General features: G+C 39.6%; 2 protein-coding genes across 3 annotated transcripts in view; both read left to right on the top strand.

Moving 5' to 3' along the window:
* Window positions 1-4,694, top strand: part of itprid2 (ITPR interacting domain containing 2) — a 56,685-nt gene extending 51,991 nt beyond the window's left edge. For both annotated transcript variants that reach the window (XM_062431403.1, XM_062431402.1), the window contains one exon: window positions 489-4,694. In XM_062431403.1, coding sequence (XP_062287387.1) covers window positions 489-596 — 108 coding nt within the window. In that variant the 3' untranslated portion in view covers window positions 597-4,694. The remainder of the gene's footprint in view (window positions 1-488) is intronic.
* A 1,739-nt stretch (window positions 4,695-6,433) lies between these two features.
* Window positions 6,434-24,051, top strand: cwc22 (CWC22 spliceosome associated protein homolog). The gene is made up of 20 exons (XM_062431401.1): window positions 6,434-6,487; window positions 8,002-8,058; window positions 8,216-8,439; window positions 9,233-9,522; window positions 10,273-10,527; window positions 10,697-10,825; window positions 11,065-11,233; window positions 12,546-12,599; window positions 12,716-12,851; window positions 13,360-13,566; window positions 13,764-13,826; window positions 13,917-14,009; window positions 15,220-15,301; window positions 15,672-15,732; window positions 19,883-19,960; window positions 20,394-20,546; window positions 20,864-20,991; window positions 21,315-21,416; window positions 22,636-22,820; window positions 23,013-24,051. The coding sequence occupies exons 2-20, from the start codon at window positions 8,004-8,006 to the stop codon at window positions 23,549-23,551; spliced, it is 3,003 nt and encodes a 1,000-aa protein (XP_062287385.1). The 5' UTR covers window positions 6,434-6,487; window positions 8,002-8,003; the 3' UTR covers window positions 23,552-24,051.
* Window positions 24,052-25,231: the final 1,180 nt, after the last annotated feature.

Below are 25,231 nucleotides of genomic sequence, written 5' to 3'. Positions count from 1 at the left end.
TATAACCTACCAGTTTTATATGTTTAGATGTGTGTGTGGTGATTTTAGAGCAGCCGGTGTAACAGCAACATATCCATGTTACATAACATGTTTAGGCTCATAAGATTACATTAGCACTTTGAGAAACATTGCAAAATTATATACATGAAATATAATAGGTGTTATTTAGAAATGTCCTGTTAACAGTTACATTATAACAAGAGCAGGAACATTCACGCCACTACACAAGAAACAATATAGGTGATCAAAGAAATGTAAGAGCTGTTGAATGGGAGGTTGTGTGTAATCTTAGCAAAGAGGAACAGGAAGTAAAGCAACAATATACTTTTAAGCTTTTGTCTAATTTCAGAGAAATTAGTCCAGTGTCTAAGAGAATTTCTACCACCAGAGGTCTGCAGACCAGGAAAAACTGACAAGACATTGTATTCCAAAAAGCATAAACTGCAGGATTCCAGAGTGAAGACAAACATCTTTCTGTTGTTTTCCAGATTCGAGAGAGCGTGGCTCAGGAGGTCCGACGGGAGATCTACAGCGAGCTGATGGCTGCAGTGTCACCACGGCGATCACCTGTTCCTGCTAGACAGCACCCCCTGTAGTCATGGCAACACCTTCAGCCTTAGTAACCACAGCCTGAGCAGCACTACTGTCTGTCTGCAACACTGTATAGCACAGTAACACTGTCTGTGTGGAACACTATGTGTCTGTAACACTGTATGTCTGTAACACTGAACACCTGCATGTTCTTAACCCCGCCCACCCACCAGTGGCCCCCACCCAGCTGTTGTCATGTCTGGTTGGTTCTGCCTAGGCAATGTGACACATACTGGGACCTTCAGTCTTCACCCGTGACCCGTCAGCGATGTGATGTCTTTCCCTCACATCCATTTCTTCTTTCTAACCTGTTGTGATCTAAAGCTGGGCCTTAAACTACTACCACTGCCAGTAATACCACTAGTATGGCCAACAGTACTGTTACCAGTACCACTGCTACACATTGATCAGGGTTAAATGTAGTAAATCGTGACTGTTCAGTACTACACCATTGTTAAAGGGTTGGTTCACCCACATTACAAAAACCTCTTCTCTTGTTGCTGGTTTTTACTTGTCCTGGTTTTGAGATATCCAACTCCTAATTTTCTCCCTCCACCTCAGTATGATGGTGAACAATGGAATTTAATTTGTAGTGTTCACAGTATTGAAAATATTGCACAAAAAAATCAGCAACTACTAGATGTAAGTGAGGGAATATGTCTTTTAGAAATGTGGCTGAACTGACCCTATAACATGTTATCAGAACAATAGATAAGGGACCAGTTTCCCTTATAAAATACTATAAATACAGTAGCTATCGCTTTATCTATGCACTCCCCTTTTTAGTTAGGGGTTACATTCCTTAATCCTGAATAAGAATAGAGTCTGCAGGGGGTCAAACTGAGCTATTTCATCCCTCAAAGTTACACAATCCATGCACATTTCACCTTTCTGTAAAAATGTTTAAAGAGGGTTTTAAGGTATACAGTTCAGGGATTATGGTCCTGTAGCTGTCTACATTCCTTCATCATTATCATTGCCATCACCATCATCATGTGCTACTCATCCTCTCACCTCCACCACAGTAAAATCTGTCACTTACTGTGATTTCGCTCATGTGACGTTGCCTCTGCTGGTCAGTTGATCTGCCAAAGAAAGTCATGACTCATGAAGTTAAAAGCTACAGTCAACCAGAGGTTCTTGCACACAGGTGTTATCAGTTATTTTAAGTGATGAGCTAAAATAATAAAAGTCCATTATTATGAGCGTTGTCACAGCTGCAGAGAGACCCCACATGAACTGTATTGTATTGAGTCCTATAGACAGGATTATTCAAATACTGACCTCAAAAGTCCATGTATGTTCTAACAGAATTCTTTTCACATTTTATTTATTCTTTCAAGCGTTTTATTCTATACATTATGGGCTAAATGTTGTTTCAAAGCCTGAGGTGCAGAATACTCAATCCCATTTAGTCTAATTTATTTTGCTGTCATCAAATTTTAGGATAATCGGCCTAGCAATACAATGGAAACTTCCCTGCGTATTATTTATCTTCCCAAATTCTCAGAAACATTACTGAAAACATCTCTTTGTCTTTAACGGTAGTTACAGCCTTGACTTTAAGACAAAAGAATAATGAGCCAACACCACTAACTTACTGTACAGCTGTTCGTTTTGCTTAAAACAATGCTGCTATATGTGAGCACGTTCAGCACACCATGTTTGAATCAGTGCACATTAGCAGACTCTTTCATAGGACATTTTGACTTGTAAAGCAGAGGTTTACATAACAATATTAACAATGCCTCCATTCCATGAATTGTCCCACTAAGTTCACAATGCCAGAGTCTGGAACTGGCTCACTTAAAGGCAGTGCAGCCCTCTAGTGGGCTACCTTGCAAACTCACCTGTAGGAGGCTAGCTAGGTGGGAAAATGTTAGCACTAGCCAACCATAGTAGCCCATCAAGCTAGCTGGCTTGCTAGCATGGTTACTACACAGACGAGATGATACAGTTAGAGTTTAAGAGCTGTTTTTTTGCATTTGTATCATTGACTGACCATGCTGCGTCTGTTTTGTGGAGCAGTTGATACTTCAGGAAGGCAGGGTTACATTAAAGTGGATGGCGCCACCTAGCTAATAAGCTAACTTCCTCCTTTTTTAACTCTGTCCTTCAAAGTCGGACACTGTCAAGACACTTTACAACAGCACAAATTCACATGTCACAGTTTGAGTTGAAGCAAAACAAATTTGTCTGGGTAGTTGACAGAAAATGTATCGTCAACAATGTTAATAATTGATTAACTGTTAAAGTCATGGAAAAACTCAAAATATTTGCTGGTTCAAGCCTCTTATAGGTGAGACTTTTCTCCCTTGCCATTTTGTGACATTAGGCTATGAGTTAAATATCTTTGTTGTTTTCGACTTTAGTTGGACTAACACAAAATAAGACGTGGTCACCGTGGACACCTTGGAAATTATAACAGTTTCCACTATTTTATGGCATTAATAGAAAAAATAAGAAATGACAGGTTAATCGATAAAAGAATTATTAGTTGCGGTCCTAAATGCTGATCAGATTGTCCCATTAGGACAGAGCTTGAGCAAGACTTTTAAGATGCTGCTTGGTCAGTGCGGCCAGCTGTTGTTGGTCAGCAAATGGCTTCAACTATAACTGCTGCTAAAAACCACAATGTCTCTTTTTCTATATATGTAGTTGTAAACTTTGTAAACCTGTTCAATAAACCGGATACATCATGTGTATCAGACAGCTTTGGAGTTGATGGAAGGTGGAGCTAGGCCTGCAGGTACCCCCATGCTTCCAGGCTTTCTGTTTAGCAGCGTCCTGAACAAGATGTCAGAAAATTAACTGTACCTTTAACTACAGTCACAGTTAGTGCTTTGAGTGTGTGTTGGTTCGTACTGAGCAGGTGATCAGGTCAGCGTGTGATGTCACAAAGTAACGTAGATTTCAGGTTTCGGTAAGTTGTCATGATGATAGTGATGATGATGATGATGATGTTGTAATGACTGGTCAAAGGGAGAAGCTTAGTGACCAGACCATTTGGGAGAGAGGGCATTGCAGCCCAAATCTTGGCTGTGTTAGCATGTTAGCTCCACACTGTCTGTTGACAAATCTGTGTGCAATAATATGAACATCTATACTGATTACTGAGATTATCAATAAATCCCTTCTAACATTTCACCTGTGAACAGTCATATACCTGCATGTCTAATACAGTTGTATCTGAAACTTCCTAGTTTTATTGAGAGATACTGAAAGAAAATCAGATTTTTCCGTTTCCTCTGTCCACCGAACTGATTGATCATGCAATGATTAATTACTCGTTAATCACAAATGACCAATTACTGAACATCTGTTTTCTAAAGTGTTAAAGCCTTTTTGTAGTTTCTGGACATACCTTCAGTTATCAAAGCCAGAAAATCAAAAAGCTTGGAGGAGCTGAGGTGAAAACAAGCATTCAGCACCTGCCATTTCTGTGGCTGTGATAAGCTCAGAGACCTGTCAATCAAGGCCAACACACCCCCTAAATACCTCTTCGATCTTCTTAATGGAACAGATACTTGGATAATAGATTATGTGTAATATCCACACAGACTCCCATTAGAATTGAAATGATCTACATAAGCTGAACTTTGGGAAACAAATGTTGACTTTTTGTTTGTAGATGTTCATTCTTGAATTTTTGGGAATAATATATGATAAAGAGAATCTAAACTCAAAGGTCTACTTACTAATAATTGTGAGCTTACAGGAATATCTCAGTCTTTATTCAACAAATGAGCTTGCATATGGGAATGTTTTAATATATGTGAATGCTCCAAATCATTAATAAGCGGACCATTAATCTCAGTTTCTCTTCACCATTTTATCAAATGTGTTTTTTTGTTTGTTTTTTTAGTGTTCATTAATCACAAACTCTGCTCTGCTGGACCAACACTCACTGTGAGCTCTGAGGCTTTTTTACATTTTTACACACTTCTAATTACACTTCACTGTCTGACTGTTGGTGTCTTTTAATTTCTATTGATGTTTATTAATGATGATGTACGTATTTTGTATTGATGTCTTGTCTGTGGGATGCAGGGATGGATCACTCTGTAGAGATAAGAATAATAAAGATGTATTTATTTTTAGTACAGCTGAGTGCTGTCTTACTTCTGTGTGTGTGTGTGTGTGTGTGTGTGTGTGTGTGTGTGTGTGTGTGTGTGTGTGTGTGTGTGTGTGTGTGTGTGTGTGTGCGTGCGTGCGTGCGTGCGTGCGTGCGTGCGTGCGTGCGTGCGTGCGTGCGTGCGTGCGTGCGTGCGTGCGTGCGTGTGAGAGCTTTGCTGTAGTTTCCAGTCTTAAACTTGAACACAAGGAAAGCAATCTGTCCTCATACCATAATAGGGTTAGGGTTAAAATATGATATATTATTATGGAATAAACTACAACTTTCAACTGGATCTTCAACTTTTTCCAACACTACCATTTTCGACTGACACTTAAATGTCACTCAGTTTTCAGTTTTTTGTTAACATTGTCAAAAAAGTTATAATTCTATCACTGAATGAATGTACCGTGACCAAAACAAAGGTGGCGTGGGAGCAGGAATTGGGCATAACATTCACAGAGGAAGGGTGGGAAAGGGCCATTAAAAGGACCCACACAAGCTCGCTCTGTGCCCGACTTGGACTGATACACTTCAAAGTCCTGCATAGGGTCCATTTATCTGAAGCTCGATTATCTGAAATATTTCCAGGATTGGAAGATAGGTGTGACAGATGTCATCAATCTCCATGCAATTTAAGTCACATGTTCTATTCTTGCTCAAAGTTACACAATTTTTGGCAGGAATATTTTGAGACTTTGTCTAAAGTACTTAGTATTGAAATTAAAAAATGCCCTTTCATTGCGATTTTTGGAGGCCCTCAGAACCATGGTCTGTTCACCTCTAAACAGTTAGACTCCTTAGCTTTTACATCTTTATTAGCACGCCGTCGTCTTCTCCTCCTGTGGAAATCAGATCGCGCCCCTTCAATCTCTCAATGGCTTCAGGATGTCATGTTTTTCCTAAAACTGGAAAAGATCAGGGATGAACTTAAAGGTAACTCTGATCAATTCTATTGGAAATGGCAGCCCTTTATAACATATGTCAACTCACGTCTGACTGATCACTTATCCTTTTGTTCTTTTGTTTTGTATTTATTTGTTTATCTGTTTATTTATTTATTTATTTATTTATTTATTTATTTATTTATTTATTTATTTATTTATTTATTTATTTATTTCTCTCTGGTTAACTTTTTGCTTGTAGCTTTATTTGCTTCCTAATAGAGAGTGTTTTCTGTCAGAGACAAGGAATCAGGAGATACATGCAGTTTATAGTTGGACGGGGGTGGGGGGGTTAGAAGAGGAAATGTGGGGAGGTACTGCATTATATGTGTGTTCTTAATACCTGCAATATCCTCAATAAAGAAATTAATTTTTAAAAAAAAGTTATAATTCTATTTTATGTATGTTAATGTAGTGGACAAAATATTAGGAACACCATTAAATATAATGCACCCTAATACTCAACCATCACCCACTATGACTGCAACAATAAACATAAAGTAGAATTATCTCCTTCCTGATAATGTCAACTAAAACTGAAAATGTATAAACTTCATAAATGCAGTGGCCATTGATTGTAATGGTAATATAGTAATAAAGTAAAATAATATAGTTTAAGTTTATAGATAATATTTATAGGTAATATAGTTTTCCTGTTCTTAACAACATCTGTGGAGGCGGTGATGATGACCACCAGGGGGCGACACCTCCGTCCAACTCTGGAGATGAGACCCGGACATGACCCCTGCCTCGCAGGAAGTATTGAAGAATATTGTAGGAAGTTTCCGCCATAACGACACTGATTTACCGGAGGGACGAAAGATTGGAAAACACAACGGTAAGATAATATTAACACTAAAAAGAGACAGCAAAGCAAAAGAAGGCAGCATTTCTCTACAGATACGGTTAGTTTAACCGACGGGCTAGCTGATAACTAGCTGGAGGTGAGCTAGCATTAGCAGACGAGCTAACTGTAACTCACCAAAAACACATGGCTGTAAAAGTGAGACGTTCATTGGAAATGGTTTTGTGGTTACGGGTAGAGTCGTTGTTTTAATAACTTTCTCAAAGTAACCATACATGACTACTTCAGACCTATGAGTTTATATTATAGTTGACATTAGCGTTAAATCCGGTGTGAAATACAGTCACTTCACACAGTGTTGGCGGGTCCTGTAGATTAATAATAATAATAATAATAATAATAATAATTCATTATATTTAAAGGCGCCTTTCAAAGCACTCAAGGACACCTTACACACACAACACAACAACAGTACTTCAAACAATATAAATCAGCTAACATTGATGTGGAAGTTAGTGCAATTTTGCAAAAAATAAATAAATATGAATATGACTACATAGTGCATTAGTACAATAAATAAACTAGAATGTGATTGCATAGTTAGTGTGAGACAGAGTTTGCCACTTGGTATAAGTGCGTTTTCAGGCAGAGCTCCAAAGGCGGGGGGCAGATCGGCTGAAAGCTCTTGGCCCCATGGTAGTTAAATTGGCAGAGAAGGATCGGAGAGAAGGATCGGAGAGTGCGGGAAGGTGTGTAGATGTAAGTAAGTTCAGAGTGATATGATGGTGCCAGGTTGTGAAGGATATTGAAAGTGAGGAGTAGAATTTCTTAAAGTCAATGCAGGATTTGATAGGGAGCCAATGAAGTTGCTGCAGGGCAGGAGTGATGTGTTCAATAGAGGGAGTTCTGGTGATGATACGAGCGGCTGTGTTCTGGACCAGTTGGAGTTTATGAAGAGATTTACATGTTTAACTCTTGTTAAGGCGTCACCTAAACGCCAAGCATTTGTAAAAGGTTAGTTCACCAAAAAAACAAAAACAGGACGTATCTATGTAATTCATCTCTCTGTGGAAATTGTGAGATAGAAAAAGAGTGTGTGGTAGACACTCACATCCCAGTAAAACTCTGTAAACCAGGTGCTGGAATAAATAAGCAGTGTATAAAAGAGCTGAGCCAGTGCCTGAAACATCACTCACTAATGGATGTCCCATTAAAAAGGCAGCTACTTGATGTAATCATTCCTCCTGTTTATACTGACCATTAGACGATCCCTTCACAATGCACTTACAATGGAAGTGATGGAGGACAAAATCCACAGTCCTTCTGTGTAAAAATCTAAAAGTTTAGACACAAACACATAACTTCATGATGGATTCTGGCGTGATTTTTGTGATGTCATGATCTTGTGAATCCAGCTGCCTCACAATGTAAACATTTCATGGCATTTGATGACAATAACAAAATATGTGATCTTTTTCTTTTCTGTCTTATGGGTCAATTTGACATTGATGTTTTCTAATAATAAAGCTGTGTGTGTTTTCTCTCAGATATGGACTCTCCAAACAGGAGTCGCAGTCCCAGTCCTGCTCAAAAAGAACACAGTGGTGAGTTTAGTTATATAGTTGTTGTAACAGTAGCAGTACAAGTAGCTCACCTGATCTGCTAACCCCATTCTCTCTTTCACTCTCACTCACTCACTCACTCACTCACTCACTCACTCACTCACTCACTCACTCACTCTCTATCTATGTGTGTGTTCAGGACAGTCAGAGGAGGAGTCCAATCCAGCAGCAGAGAGACCCCAAAAGACAGACTCAGTGGAGAGAAGCCCCGGAGAGAGGCCGTCCCCTCAGGCCAGTCCTGCAGACCGTCCCGCTTCCAGGAGCCCGGCCTCCAGCAGCTCAGACAGCAGCAGCAGCAGTGATGATGATGATGAACATCATGGGGCAATGAGGAAGATAAGGAGCAGCGTGGCTCAGATCAAAGTAAGCAAGCTGGATAAAAACCATAGCTTGTTAATTCTGCATGTTCTATCCATTTCTGCCCTAACCTGATTCCTCATCATCATTAACGGTTAGGAGTTTTTACTGGTGAGGGTGTTGAGGTTGATGTTATGACGAATACTGTCCAACCTTCTGGGAAACAGGCTTCTTTGCGGAAACAGGCTTCTTTGCGTTCTTGCTGAGACTCAGACGAGAAGATTGAATCCACTCTCATATCGTCTGTGTTTTACATTTAAAGCTCAAGGAAGGAGACTGGCCGCTTATCTTAGCATAAAGACTGGAAACAGAGGAACAGCTGGCCTGGCTCTGCTGTCCTAAAGTAACATCATCCACCTATCATCATCTCTACGTTCAATCTGCAGGCAAAAGAGGCACAAGTCAGATTTTTGTTGTTTTTGTCATAAGTATGTGTTTTCTTCTATATGACAGCATACTACATGTGAGACCTGTTTATAATGTTCTTTTACACGTGTGGGTCAGTTGAGGACCAAAAGCAGCTCACACTGGAGACTGATAATGACAAAAAACTGAAGTCTGACCCAAAAAAACATCAGATCTGAGCACACAGTCTTGCAGTGTGAACATTTACACTAAATCCAGCGATGCAGGACAAATGCCAGTCCTTTAATTTATTTGAATGGAGGAGTCAATTTAGGCTGCAGGAGTGGAGACCACATCAGGTTCAGCAAATGTTTCCCCCTAATGTTCTCTGAGGAGTTCATGTTCAAGTCAAGCCCATTCAGTCATGTTACACTATGTTTCTTTGTTGTTACAGAGATCCAGGTCCAGAGAGCGAGGCAGATCCAGGTCCAGAGGGCAAGACAGATCCAGCTCCAGGGAGCCAGACAGATCCAGGTCCAGGGAGCGAGACAGATCCAGATCCAGGGGACGCGACAGATCCAAATCCAGAGAGAGAGACCGTTCCAGATCCAGATCCAAAGAGCGAGACAGATCTAGGTCTAGAGGGAGAGACAGATCCGGATCCAGGTCTAGAGGGAGAGACAGATCCAGATCCAGAGAGAGAGACTGGGACCGGCAGCATTACGACAGAGGACGCTATGCTCGGTAAGACACAGCTCATGATTGACTTGTAAGATTGAAATAAGGTGCTAAATATGTTTAAAAGTCAGATGTTTATTTCTACTTTAAATATATACCAACACAACAAATGTACACAATTCTCCACAAATGATTCTCAAGGCACTGTTAAAAAACACATGAAAAATGAAAGGAAAATAAAAATTAACATAAGATAAGATTATTTCACGTGCCACACATCTCCAATCTTCTACTATCATTTCATAGAACGTTGTGATTACATGATTTAGTTCACAAATTCATCCAGTCAATGAAAGCCTAAATGTTTGGATTATTCCCAGACTAAACACTTGAAACGTGTTTTCAAACTGTTACTTCCTCTTTAATTATGTAAAAATAAACTTAAACTCCAACCAATAAACCATCATGCTTCTAAGTGGCACCACCAGTGTCAGAAGGTTCAGGTTCAGAAAAGTCTGGTTTGAGTTCTACAAACTGAACCAGGATTCATTTTATTAAAAAGTTCAATTAGAGCTAATCTGATCAGGTTAAATTAAGTCTGGTTTGAGTACATCCTACAAATTGAATCAGTCCAGGATTAATCTTCTCACAAAGTTAAATTAGAGCTAATCTGATCAGGTTAAATTAAGTCTGGTTTAAGAACAGCTCGTTCATGACTCATCAAATCAGGCTGAAAACTATGTTATCACTTCACAAAGTTATAAACATTTCAAAATAATAAAACCAGTTATTGAAATGTTTTTTTGTCTCAACCAGGGACCGCTACAATGATCGTTATGACGACAGGGACAGACGTTTTGAGCGGCGGACCAATCGGGACGCAGAGTTCGATCACAGGAGGCGGGGGCGCTCGCCCTCCCCTCCGACCGACAAAGAGCCGGCGGCCGCAGACGAGCCGGTGGCGAAGAAGAAGAAAGAGGAGATCGACCCCATCCTGACGAGGACGGGCGGAGCTTACATCCCTCCTGCCCGGCTGCGCATGATGCAGCAACAAATCAGTGACAAGAGCAGGTGAGTGTGTTCTCAATGATGACTTTTATAGGATTATAAATGCCATCCTGTTGTTTTTCGTCCATTAACACAAATCCAGTAGACTTCACTATCCTGCTGAGCAGTTCTGTTCTAGCCTGTGTTAATCTTACTAATTCCCCCCCCCCCCCCCCCCCCCCCCCCCGTGCAGCCTGGCCTATCAGAGGATGAGCTGGGAGGCTCTGAAGAAGTCCATCAACGGTCTGATCAATAAAGTCAACGTCTCTAACATCGTCATGATCATTCAGGAGCTGCTGCAGGAGAACATTGTTAGGGGGAGGTGAGCTATAACACACACCAACACTGTGACATTCAATAGTTTAAAGTTCAGTTTGATTTCATTCTGATGTGTAGAGAAATTCATTACAACATGAATACAAAGAGCTACTATGTGTTGTCTTGGTTTAAATCCCTCCTCTCGATTAGTGTGATTGCTTCAAGAGAAACAACCAAGAGCGACTTTTTTGTCTTGTAATCTGCTCATCTCTCTGACATCCCGTCTGTTTATCTGTGTGTCAGGGGTCTGCTGTCTCGCTCCGTGCTGCAGGCTCAGGCAGCGTCTCCCATCTTCACTCACGTGTACGCCGCCGTCGTCGCCATCATCAACTCCAAGTTCCCTCAGATCGGAGAGCTCATCCTCAAACGCTTGATCCTGGCCTTCAGGAGAAGCTACCGTCGCAATCTCAAGGTACCCGTCCGTCTGACCGCCTGTCTGTGTTTCCTGACGTGTCTGACAGCGAGAGGAAGAAAACACACACAATACAGTAGATGAGATTGTAGAAAACAACATTGATAATGGATGAATTTCTAGCCCTAAAACTAAGTGTCCTGACAGGAGAGCCTCCTTCAAATGAAACACAGTAAAGCAAGCAGTTGGCTGCCACTTTTAGTGATTTTGATAACAAGAGCAAATGAAATACTTGTAGCAAATAGACACAAATAACAAATGAATGCTTAAAATGTAAATAAACAGTTTAATTAAAGACTCTCCAACCAGTACATGCATTCATTAAAAAAAATGCAGTTAAAGCAGAAACCTCTATAAATGATGTAGTGATTCTTCCAGCGTCCACATCTGAGTGATACTATATGAGAAGCTTCTCCTTCACTACACTGAAGGGTAAATCTGCAGCATCTGGTGTGAGAGGTTCCTGAAAATGACACCAGGCTGCTACAAAATAACTCCACACACACACATCAGTCTGCTCAGTTAGAACTCACTATTCTACCTGCACAGTTGTAAAGAGAACAGAAATGTCCTACCCAAGAACAAATATTGTTACTTGAGTGAAAGTTGATTGTGCTGTAAAAAAGAAAAAAAAGACTCAAGTAAAAGTAAGAAGTAGCTCACCAAGAAAGTACATAAAGTAAAAGTGACTTAGTTACCTTACATGTGCATCCCATGCAATGACCTGAAAAAAGGAAGAGAGGTGTGGTAAATGTTAAGCTATTTCTCTGCCTCTTTTACTGATAAGGATGTATGAAATAAATGACATTTATTTGCAGTATCAGAGGTGTGAAAGCCATCTTACCTTTATATGTCTCTGCAAGTTCAATGCAGAATTGTTATACGCGGCGACATCCATGAGCTGATGTTTTTGCAGTGCTTGCAGCTTTAGTTAGTAATGACATTTTAATGTGATCGGCCTGTTTTTGATGCGATGCATTTGATTGGTTTTTTCAAGCTTGCAATATCCATTCATCATTTTAAAGCATAAATAAATAAATTACTCAGTAACGGACAAATGTAACAAACTACTTTATTTAAACCAGTTTTTAAGTAAAAGTAAAATTACTGTCTTTGAGAAATACTAAAAAAACAAACAAATAAAGTAGCTACTCAATTACAGTAATGAGAGTAATTGTAATTCATTGCTTCCACCTCTGTTTGCCTGTTTCTTGAAATGTTGTTGTTATTATTATGTATTAGTAGTAATTAGGAGTAGGAGTAGCATTAGTGTTATTGATGTATTAAAAGCAGTGTGTCTTTTGTTTTGCAGCTACAGTGCCTGACAGCCTCAAAGTTTGTGGCTCACCTCATCAACCAGAACGTGGTAAGTCCTGCTGTCTCACTTAATCACTGATGGAGGGTTTTAACTGTTGATGCTCAGCTCTAATGAACCCCCCCCTCTATCTCTCTGTGTTTTGCTCTGTTGTCTTCCACTTTCAGGCTCATGAGGTTTTGTGTCTGGAGATGCTCACCCTGCTGCTGGAGCGTCCGACCGACGACAGCGTGGAGGTTTCCATCCAATTCTTGAAGGAGTGCGGACTCAAACTGACCGAGGTCTCCCCCCGAGGAATCAACGGTACCCTTTGCCCATAGTTTGAAATGAGCCTCAGTTAGAGTTGAAACAATCTGAATCAATAATTAAGCAATAATCCCAAAGAGTCTTTGGTTTCAGCAGCTCAGATGTGAGGATTTGTTTGTTGTGTCATTGTAAATTGAATTGTATTGGACATTTCTCACTGATGTTTCATAGACTTAACATTTAATCAATAAAGATATTAATCAGTGTGAGTGTGCCAGAGAGGTTACAGCTCAGAATTCAGCAGCACATTAAAGGAGAAGAAATGCAATAATCCAGTTCAGAGCCACTTTCACAAACATGTTTCATTACAAATACAATACAGCCTGAGGAACTTTGTGCCTCTGAAGTCATACAGATTATGCATGACTTCCAACAAGTCAAACTGTCAGCAAAATATTTCTAACCTGTAAACGTTATTGGATTTTTTTTAAGGAAAGTAAAAAAAAAACACAAAAAAAACACAAAAAGTCTCAGATATATAACCGCTACAATTTCTCTCTTTCAGCCATATTTGAGCGTCTCAGGAACGTCCTCCACGAGTCGGCCATCGACAAGAGGGTCCAGTACATGATTGAGGTGATGTTCGCCATCAGGAAGGACGGTTTTAAAGATCATCCGGTGATCCCAGAGGGCCTGGACCTGGTGGAGGAGGACGACCAGTTCACCCACATGCTGCCGCTGGATGACGAGTACAACACAGAGGACATCCTCAGTAAGACACAGAGAGGAAAACCAGACACTACGAGACTCTAAAGACCTTTACACAGGGGGGGTCTTTCGAGTCTGGTAGTGTTATGTGAACTAATTGCATGTAAAGGCCTTAAAAGTCTCTCTGCAGTCCTTATTAGAAACTGAACTGTGTGTTTGTGTGTTTTTGTGTGTGTGTGTGTGTGTTTGTGTGTCACTCAGATGTGTTTAAGTTGGACCCGGACTTCCTGGAGAACGAGGAGAAATACAAAACCATCAAAAGAGGTGAGAACGGGCTCAAACATCACACTCCAACCGACCAATCAGCCGTCACCTCCTTCACAGTTTAACCAATCCGCTTTAACCCCTTATCAGATATCCTGGACGAGGGCAGCAGCGATTCAGGGGAGGAGGGAGACGGCAGCGACGATGATGAAGATGAGGAAGAAGCGAATGAAGAGGAGGAAGGTGAGACCTTTTCTGCTGTTTTAGTCCTCAGCCTTTGAAAACAGTTTAAGGTTGGGTGCAGTTTGGAAGGCATTAGTAGCTGATTTTCCCTCTCTCCAGTTTTTATGCTAAGCTAAGTTAATCATTCATAATTACCATAATCAATCAAACTTTATTGATATAGAACCTTTCATACAGGTTAATGTAGTTCAGATTTAGGATTTCTTATAAAAAATAAAATAAATAAGAGAAAATAGAAAATAAGAGAGAATAAGAGAAAAAGTTTATTAAAGTAAGAGTAAAACTAGGTTTAATAAAGAGATTAAAAAGACAGAAGTAACAGATTAATAAAATCCAAAAAAGAACATCAAACATAGAATGATAATCATAAAATAGAGTAGAATGGATTTTTAAAACATCAAAACAAATAAAGTAAAAATAGAATAAAAAGACTATTAATGGTTCTTAATCAAAAGCCAGACTGAACAGGAAGGTTTTGAGTTTATTTAAAAAAAATTCTCAGATCCTCAGTCAGACTGTTCCAGCAGCTCATAGCATCATGGCTAAAGACTGGCTCTATATAGATTTTAGTTTTGCACGTTGGAACAACTAACAGACTCCTGCCAGAAGACCTGAGTAGTTGCACTGGTTCATATATAACATACATGCTACATATGCCGGTGCAAGACCATGAAGTGCTTTAAAAACACATAAAGGACTTTTAAAATCAATACAGAAACAAACAGGTAGCCAATAATAACAGGGGAGTGGTGTCCATTTTCTCTGCAGGATAGTGAATTAATGTATTGTTGTACTGTGGACAATCCAGAATGACTGACTTCCACAGGAAGAAATGAACAGTGTTTGTATATTGATTCATTGATATGGTTAATATGCTATAAACACATACAGCAGGATGTTTGTATGATTTAAACAGCTGCCTGCTCAGATTAGACTTCATTAAACATGACGAAACCGACTCATAGTCTAAAGAATGCAGGAGGTTTCTGTTATACTGTGTGGGAGTCAGTGTGGATTGATAGATTTAATAAAATGGAAGCTTATCTGGTCACAGCCGCTCCACCTGTCCTGTGCACGAGCCAACAGCCCCCACAAGGCTGCTGATTGACTGAAACAGTGTTGTGTGTCTCGCTTCAAGCTGCAGTGTTTTACATGCCTCTCTCTCTCTCTCTCTCTCTCTCTTTCTCTCTCTCCCCCCTTCCTCCCTCAGGTGAGAAGGTCACCATCTTCGATAAAACAGAAGTCAACCTGGTTGCTTTCAGAAGAACCATTTACCTCGCTATACAGTCCAGGTACATACACACTCACACACACATGTGCTGCATAACACACACTCTAATACACACTCCCAGTGACTCAGTCGTCTCTTGTGGTGTTGGCAGTTATTTACAGCTCCAGCTATATTTGACGGACTTGGACTAATATTTAAAGGTGTGTGTGTGTGTGTGTGTGTGTGTTTGTAGCCTAGTTACCATGGTTTATTTGAGGAACAGTTCACAGGTTTGGAGACTAGGATGAAACACTGGAACAGATTGTGTTTGTGTGTGTGTGCGTGTCCATGTGTGCGTGCGCATGTGTGCGTGCATTTAATTTTCTGAAACTAGAACACACAAACTGACAGATCTGATACTTTTAGATTGATTGATTGATTGATTTTTGCAGTTTGGACTTTGAGGAGTGTGCTCACAAACTGATCAAGATGGACTTCCCTGACACCCAGACAGTGAGTACACACACACCACACACTTAATACAAAAGTATAAATGTGAAGTCAGTCTTTTTCTGTCAAGTATGGATGAATAAAACAGTTACCAAGGAATACTGAAATGAAAACAGCGTTCAATTAAATCAACAATTACTCCAAGAATTGATTTATTGATAAAGAGAATTAATCTGCAATAATTAGACTGTAGTCAGACTGTAAATTGATTATCTTTGTCATCCATCATTCAAACACACTGATGACCAGCAGGAGGCGCCAATAAATATGTTGGGGAAGGAGAAGTGTGTCGCTGTAAACACGCTGCGTGTGTGTCTGTTGCTTGTTATAAGCTTCTGTAACTGCTGGTCCTGAGGCCATGTTGTGTAACAGTAATGGTCGCTTTAAGACTTTGACAGTTGCAGGTCAGCTCTGTGTGTGTGCGTGTGTGAGAGAGATATAAAGTGCTGTGAGAAACATCATGTGTCAGAGGACAATCGGCTCTGTCTGTCTGTCTGTCTGTCTGTCTGTGTGTGTGTCTGTGTGTGTGTCTGTGTGGCATTTTGCTCCTGGGCATCTCTACAGAGAGGTGGACTAAAACAGCGTCTCCTTTCTATTCAGCTGTTGTTTGTCATCAGAAATAAAGAGAACTGCTGCCTGAGTTGGCTTGAAACACTTTAAATGAATTATTGTTCATGTTTCCAGCTCGTACTAAAACATGAACCCTGTAAAGTGTTCTTAACGTTAGCTTACACTCTGATAGCATCCAAGACCAGCTCCAACACGCGTGCTAGTTGTGAACAAGGCTTTTTTTTTTTTAAACCTGTAACCCCACTAACTAAATAAACTTCAGTTGTGACAAAGCTAAAAAAAAAATTCTGTTTACTTATCTTGAACTGTGTTCAAAACACAAAATCATTCACCATTTTTTTGAAGGTGAAACAAAGTCAAATCTATTTACTACTGTGTGTCAACTAGCAGCACTGCTATCATGACATAAACTTACATTTCAATGCTAAACATGTTACAGTCTCACTCACCTCAGAGTAGGGCTGAAACGATTACTCATATTATTCGAATAATTCGATTACAAAAAATGATCGAGGCATTTTTTCATGAATCGAAGCTTCGTTTAATTCATTTCACTCGTTTATTTGACCTGCTCTGCTGTTTTACACGGATGGTTATTACTGACGCACATCGCGTCACACGCTATGTCGCGGAGCAGTTCACTAGAGAGTGAAAACTACAAAGTGTGTGCAGCGTCTAGTCGTGGGCGACACACACACACACACTCAAACCGATCGGTTTTCTATCGTTTATTTGCCCGTCATGTCTTCTTTTTATAACGTCACCGTGTGGATCATTAAGCTTGTTGTTCTAGTTAGTGAACTATCAGTTTCTACCTGCTGAGAAGATCTCAGTCAGCCAGCCAGTTAGTAGTAGGAGATGAGGAGAGGAGCAGGGAGGTTGATCTCAGGTCTCTACACTGAAAGCCTGAGGTAGGAGGAGCGGGGCAATCTAGTGCATTTAATTGTATGGTAGCCTAATGATGCAAAAATGAAAATCAGTCACACTAAAAGTAAGTAAGTTCATGTATTTGTTTTAGAGGGCATTGAAGTTAAATGCAATAAATGGGTTTAGTTTTGATTTAAACAATTGAATATTCAGACCAAATACACTTTGTCTAAGTTATCAATCTTAAATATGTCTTGTTTCAAAGTCATTTGACTTTACTGCATTATTATTTTCATTTATTTGTTTCAGAAGGTACTGAAATTAAATGTAATAAGTGGGTTTAGTTTTAGAATAAAACCCAGTTGATTGTTCATTTTCAGAGACATGTCTTTTTTGTCCTTTTTCTCATCTTTACTTTCGCTATTTAATAAGGCAAAATAATTTATTCGATTACTCGATTAATCGATGAAATAATCGATTACACAAATAATCGATAGCTGCAGCTTTACCTCAGAGTTCCACTTGAAGGCAGCAGAAACATTCATGTCTCATGTTTTGTTCACATTTCATTCAGTTCAAGTGCAGACCAGTGGTTGTGTTAGACTTTCTCATTGTCTGTCATTTTACCGGACAACTGTCATAACCTATTATTACCCGTCATTTTAGGTATTTTTATTGATGATAAGACAAATTTAATAGCTTTTTTTTTTTTCATTCATTCATTCGTTTATCAACGCCATCACAATTATTGGACTTTTTAAACAAAAATGCCATTACATTGTGCTATAGTATGTAGCGATGGCTGAAGCCACATGAACAACGTGGTCATGTATGCGAGTCCCAAGACAAGACTAGACAATAGCTTTAATATATGCACTCAACAGCTACTGGAGGACGGGTGTGAATAACTAAAGGTTACAATTGACCACCCTCAGTGTAATCTGTCAAAATGATGGACACCCTTCATATTTTTCCATTATTCTTAAAAAACAATTCAGTCAATGATGAAAAGTATTTGTTTAACTGTGGGGAAAAAGTATGAACTCCTGTCCTCAGCTTCTCACTGAGTTAAACTGTGTGAACTTTGACCTGAACACAGTAAAGCAGTTCATGGACATGATGAATGACTGTAGTGGTGAAATGAAACTCAATGTTACTCATCAAGAAATAATGCCAAACATTCACTGATTCCAGCTTCCCCAATGTGAGGATTTGCTACTTTTCTCTGTTTTATTTCACTGTAAATGTATGTCATGTCATTTGTTTATTGCATTAATTAACTAACAGAGAACCATTGATTCATGTAGGAGTTTAAGGAGTCATGATAAAAAAATCTAATTTTCCAAATCTACACTTTTAAGGGCTTTTTAAAAAAAAAAAAGAAAGACTTCGCTGATGAGAATCTTAAATGTAGCTGCATCTGAAGCCACACAGAACATGAGAGGAAACACCTGCTGCACACTGCAACAACAGTCCTCACAAGTCTATTGACATGAACTGAGAGAGAAAGAGAGAGAGAGAGAGAGAGAGAGAGATAGAGAGAGAAAGAGAGAGAGAGAGAGAGAGAGAGAGAGAGAGATAGAGAGAGAAAGAGAGAATGACCTTGTCAGCCAGAGTTCATCAGCATCAGGACTGAATCACTCAACACAACAGCTGGAACACACACACACACTGAATATGGTTGTCCTCTGAAACACTTTTCTCACAGGCTCTGTCTTTAACACACACACGCACACACGCACACACGCAGCCTCTGAAGAAAAAGAAAGCTGGTGGCTTCTCCACTGAGCAGGTTCCATTTTCTTGAAAACAATCAATCTTAGAAATGAAATGTGAAAGTTTTAAATGTGTTTCCCCACATATTTAATACACTTTAAAGTCATGTGAAATATTTAATAATCTTTAAACCGTGTTTTATATTACAATATAAGAAATTAGAAAGCATAAAAACAACCCTGATAGAAATGTTTTGACTTGTAGTTGCCACCTTTTCTGATGGAGAAGTCAGTGTGAGAAAGTAAACTGAGCTTCAGCGTCACTCCTAGATGAAACCTAAAGTGTCAAGAGTGTGTACATCATCTATTGCGGATGAGAAAACAAGACACACAACATAAATGTGTGTGTATAGAGGCTGAAAACAGAACAGCAGGATTGTCCAAGTTAAACCAGAAGAGTTAGAGGATCAGTCACACAAATCAGCTGTTCACTTATGTATATCAAACATCACTTAAAGTGTCAGTGGTCAGGTTAAGAGCACAGACTTTCACACAGTCATTTGTAGTCGACTATAACCTCTGCAATGTTTTTGTGTCTGTGTGTTATATGAGACGCTGACATCACCAGTGTGTGAGTGTATGTCTTCACAGCTGCTCTGCACATCACACACCTGATCAAAACTAATGGTGTGGAGCGAGCAATGCCTCACCACTACACCCCATTTATCATGAAGCTTTTAGAGAGCGTCCAATCAGATCACAGCTGGCTGAGAAGCTTTAACATGAGAAGAGAGTCTTAAGAGACGGGAAGTACACAGTGTAGTAGTTTAAGGACTTGTGTAACAGTGCCACTGAGAGATGAATACACATCAGACTCCATCATGTGGACTCTGCCGTCCAATCGGCTGCAGACTTCATTATTACAGCTGCATAACCAATATGATGTTTAACATGTGTGTTCATATGTGTCTGTTAATAACATGTTATGTTTGTGTGAACAGAAAGAGCTGTGCAACATGATCCTGGACTGCTGCGCTCAACAGAGAACCTACGAGAAGTTCTTCGGTCTGCTGGCCGGGGTGAGACACACACACACACACACACACACACACACACACATTTGTATATGTGTATGAAGACTGTAGTGACTTAAGGTGGCTTGCTCTAAATGGTCAGATGTTCCAAATGACATATTGCATGTTTAACAACATATTTCCTCTCTCTCAGATTTCTGCTTGTAGCTCAGTACAGTGGAGGTGAATGTAATTTAGTTTGTGCTAATCATAACATGTACTCATGACTCACAACCTTAAGAGAGTGTTGTTAGTCCGGTTTAACATGCAGGAATTTCTGATGATCAAGCTTGAAAAATAAAACACTCTTTTTAACTTGATAGTTGCTTATTTAGTCATAAATAATTAAAGGATAGTTTCAAATGTTTTAAAGGCTATCTTAAAACAATACATGTTTATATGTGCTTTAATATATATTTGTGTGTGTGCACGTGCACAGAGGTTCTGTCTGCTGAAGAAAGAGTACATGGAGAGTTTTGAGGGGATCTTTGCAGAGCAGTACGACACCATTCACAGACTGGAGACCAACAAGTTGAGGAACGTGGCCCGACTGTTTGCTCACCTCCTCTACACAGACTCTGTCCCCTGGAGTGTAAGGACACACACACACACACACACACACACACACACACACACACACACACACACACACACACACACACACACACACACACACACACACACACACACACACACACACACACACACAGACCAACACAGCCTTTACATCTATTCCATCTTACTAAACCAAGATTAATCACACATCATTCTTATTTAATTATTCTAACCGATTTAGCTCAAAATCATGTCACTTCCTCTCTCTCTCTCTCTCTCTCACTCTCTCTCTCACTCTCTCTCTCACTCACTCACTCACTCACTCACTCACTCTTCTGAATGTCTCTCGTCCAGGTGTTGGAGTGTATCAGGATAAGTGAGGAAACAACGACATCGTCCAGCAGGATCTTTGTGAAGATCCTCTTCCAGGAGCTCTGCGCCTACATGGGCCTCCCCAGACTCAACCAGAGGCTCAAAGACCCGTACGAACACACACACACACTGGACAGCCACACAGAATATTCAGATTGTGTAGTATTGAAAGCTGAATCCCTGCTCCCTCTGCTCGCTTCTCCTTCAATGGAATTCCTCTTTCAGGCTTTCTTTCATCAGTTTTTTAAAAATATGAACGCTTTGCTAACATTCAGTAATTACACATGAGTCAGATGAGTTTCAGCTTTTCAGAAGCATGATAAAAGAAACTCTGAGAACAGAGGAAGAAGGGGCCAAGCAAAACACTAGTAAAAACTTGAATGCTGTAGGTACACACTGTGGTAAATAAACTGTGTGTGTGTGTGTTTTTCAGGACTCTGCAGGTGTTCTTTGAAGGTCTCTTTCCTCGTGATAACCCCAGAAACACTCGCTTCGCCATCAACTTCTTCACATCTATTGGACTGGGAGGACTGACGTAAGGACTGCACACACACACACACACACAAACACACAAACACACACAGACATCATGCACAACATGGCCAAAGGTATATGGACAGCAGAACATTCCAACCATTTGAATTGGTTGAATATGTTCTTCATAAACTATTAATCAGCAACTTTTTTGATAATAGATTCAAAGTACATTTGATGTTTCTAGTTAATCCATTTTCTTTCTTACATTAAGGTTTGATGATATAAACTAAATCTACACTGATCATATTCATGAGACTAATCATAAAACTGTAGGATTTTTTGCTATTTCTGTTGTAAAATGAAAGACCTGCACCATCTGTGAGGTGTTCATCATTATACAAGCCCAATTCCAAAAAAGTTGGGACACTGTAAAATGTAAATAAAAACAGAATGCAAAGATTTGCAAATCTCATAAACCCTTATTTTATTCACAATATAACATAGAAAACATGTTGAAAGTGAGACATTTTACTGTTTCATGAAAAATATTATCTTATTTTGAATTTGGTGGCAGAAACATGTTTCAAAAAAGTTGGGACTGGAGCAACAAAAGGCTGGAAGAGAACTAACAAGAAACAGCTGGAGGAACATAATTACCAATTATGCAAATAATTAGGTTCATTGGCAACTGGTCAGTTACATGACGGTTATTAAAACAGCATCTCAGAGAGGTAGAGTCTCACCAATCTGTGAAAAAACTACGTCAAATTAGGGGACAATTTCAGAGAAAACATTCCTCATTGTAAAATTGCAAAGAAAAAGTTTCCCATACTTTATTTATGCAGCACTTTTCCAAACAGTGTTACAAAGTGCTCTCCATAAAATAAAATAAAATGTATAGTTCTGGAAAACAAGCAGCATCGTATCCTAAAACATTAAAGCCAACAATAGTCAACACCATGAAATCTACATACAATATAATATTAAAAGCACACACACACCCACAAAGATGAGGAATACAAACAGTAAAACTATAAAGAGGTCTTTGAATAAAAGTAAATCTTAAGAAGTAATTTAAAAGATGAAACTTTTTCTGCTCGTCTGAAGCGAGTTCCATAACTGAGGGGCCGGGACTGAAAAGGGCCCCGGTCCCCCTTAATAAGAAGACATTGTACCCTTAAACTGCACTGATCTGCTGCTTTACCAGCCTGTTCTTACACACACTTCTCTCTTTCTCTTTCTCTTTCTCTCTCTCTCTCTCTCTCTCTCTCTTTCAGGGACGAGTTGAGAGAACATTTGAAGAATGCTCCAAAGATGATCATGACTCAGAACCAGGAAGTGGAATCCTCTGACTCCTCCTCGTCCTCTTCATCCTCCTCCTCCTCGTCTGACTCCTCCTCTTCAGACTCCTCCAGTGAATCAGATTCCGACTCCTCTGACTCTTCCTCCAGCAGCAGTTCAGGTACGTCCACCTTCATTTACTGCACTTATATCTTCACTGTGTATGTGGGCGACCTCACTGTCCCAAGGCACTCTGGGTAATGAAGTCCAATTTCTGAGGCATCAGGGCTTGAAGGGCTCTCCTCTTTGAGAATGAGTGAACAGAAGAGTGAGTGATAGATTCATAGATGAGTGTGTTTTTTTTATCTTCCAGACTCAGACAACAAACACAAGAAGAAGAAGAAGAGAAAAGAACAAAGCGAGAAGAAAAAGAAAGAGAAGAGCAAGAAGAAGAAGGACAAATCCTCTGACAAGAAGCGAGCCGGCCGCAAGAACGACGAGGATGACAGCGACAGCGAGAAGAAGCTGAGGAAAGGCCGCACACGCGAAGAGGAGGAAGAGGAGGAGGAGCGGGAGCACGTACGAGAGGGAGCACGCCGGAGCAGACGAGACGAAAGAGCCGAAGAGGAGGAAGAGGAGGAGGATAGACGAAAAATGGACGTTCGAAGCAGAGAGAGAGATGGAGGGAGAGATGGAGGGAGAGAGAGGGAGAGAGACAGAGGAAGGGACAGAGAGAGAGAGCAGGAGAGAGAGAGAGGCAGAGAGAATGAGGATAAGAGAGAAAGGGAGAGGGAGAGAGACAGGGACGGAGAGAAACAGAGGGATAGAGAGAGGGATGGAGAGAGAGATAGAGAGAGGAATAAAGAGAACAGAGACAGGAACAGAGAGAGAGATGAGAGGAGGAGGAGATAAACAGTGTTCATCCCTCTGCTCAGAAGCAGCAGTGATGGACTGATTACTGTCAGACAGGTAAATCCTTCCTCTCCTCCTTCTGTCATCACTCTTTTCTTCACCTCATCCTGGTGTCTTGGATTTGGGACCTGACTCCTGTCTTACTCTCATTCTTACTCTGTCATTCTGTCTGTATTTTGTATTATTGATTTTTTTTGTTTGTTAATGAAATGATGAAGAAAAAAAACATTAAAGTATCTTTAGATGTTTTCTAATCTGTTTCTGTTTCAACTATTTTCAGCTCGAGACCAATCAAACTCATCACTGTTTTTAAAGTGAGCTATGTGTTCTACACATGCAGCTGTGCTCATGTATATTATGACGTAATGTTATCTCAGTAGCACAACGTTTTTATAGCACCTAAAAAGTCAGGTGTTGGAGACCTCGATTCAAATTCCATATCCTTAGTCACTGAACCAACATTGTTTTTTATATACCATGAGAATCCTATATCCATAACCATAACCCAATATTTTTTTATAGACCGAATGCTCATATAGTTTATAAGAGTCATTTATAAAAGTAATATATGGTACTGATCAGGGTTGGGAAGGTTACTTTGGTAATGTAATATGTTACAGATTACTAGTTACTCTATTTAAAATGTAATAAGTAATGTAACTATTTCAATGACCATCAAAGTAATGTAACTTATTAAATTTGATTACTTTTCTAATTTTCTAACCAATGTTTTCAGCTGTTAGGGTAAGTGTGCCCATTAAGCACCAAAATCTAAATTCAGCTGTTTTTCATGGATACTGACATGATTTATAAGAGAGATCATTTCTTATAAAGAAGATTTATCTCTCATTTGAAAATGTATTCATTAGTTCATGTAGATTTTGGAATATAAAATAAAGATATTTGATGAAAAAAGTCTGGCATGAGCTTAATTGGTATTGTGACACCATTTAAGCATCATGATTTATTCACAAAATATAGATTTTAAAGAATTAAAAACAGCAATATATGTATTCAGTAACATGTTCAATATTTAAAAAAAGAAAAAGAGGGAAAAAAACCCTCCCGAGCAAAATGTCAGATGTAACCTCCTTTGTGATCATTTTCATCAACACATTTTTTCTCAGTAACTGGAATGAATTACTGTTACATTTATTTTGTATATAAATGATGTAATGCTGTTACATAGTTACTCCCCAACGCTGGTACTGATAATGTCCAGACGACCTCAGTGTTAGAAGACAAAATGTTGATGTGTGTCATTTAAGAAGATGATGACAATATATTCTCTCAATTCTTCTACAAATACAGCCACTCAGCAACACCCAAAATAACCATAGCAACAACACACTAGCAAACCTATGCAACCACCCTGATCACTATAGTAACCATCAAGCAACTGTCATATGAAGCCATGGCAACCATAAGGAACACCCCAGCAACCGCCAACTAAAGCCCTCTCAACTTCCTGCAAAGCAACAACCTAAGTGCTACCTAAAAGCAAATTTACCACCCAGCAACGACCACTTAGCAACCACTTTATTAACCACCCTGAAACATCTGTGCAGTCACACGTGAACATCTCAACAAGCAGCTCAGCTTTACATAGCTTTGAAGTGAAATTTCAGCTCATATGACGATATGTTTGTTCCACTAATAGAACAATAGTGTCTGCCACCT

The sequence above is a fragment of the Scomber scombrus genome, chromosome 13 (assembly GCF_963691925.1).
Source record: "Scomber scombrus chromosome 13, fScoSco1.1, whole genome shotgun sequence".
In the NCBI taxonomy this organism is placed as follows: domain Eukaryota; kingdom Metazoa; phylum Chordata; class Actinopteri; order Scombriformes; family Scombridae; genus Scomber; species Scomber scombrus.
The sequence above is the reverse complement of the archived record's forward strand: the minus strand, read 5'-3'. Positions and strand labels throughout refer to the sequence as shown.

What these genes read in the sequence shown, in the direction of transcription:
- cwc22 (XM_062431401.1), top strand. Translation starts at nt 8,004, where the DNA reads ATGGACTCTCCAAACAGGAGTCGCAGTCCCAGTCCTGCTCAAAAAGAA. An exon ending in GACAGAGGACGCTATGCTCG is followed by an intron (nt 9,523 to 10,272) that starts GTAAGACACAGC and finishes TGTCTCAACCAG; the next exon opens with GGACCGCTACAATGATCGTT. An exon ending in CAACACAGAGGACATCCTCA is followed by an intron (nt 13,567 to 13,763) that starts GTAAGACACAGA and finishes TGTGTCACTCAG; the next exon opens with ATGTGTTTAAGTTGGACCCG.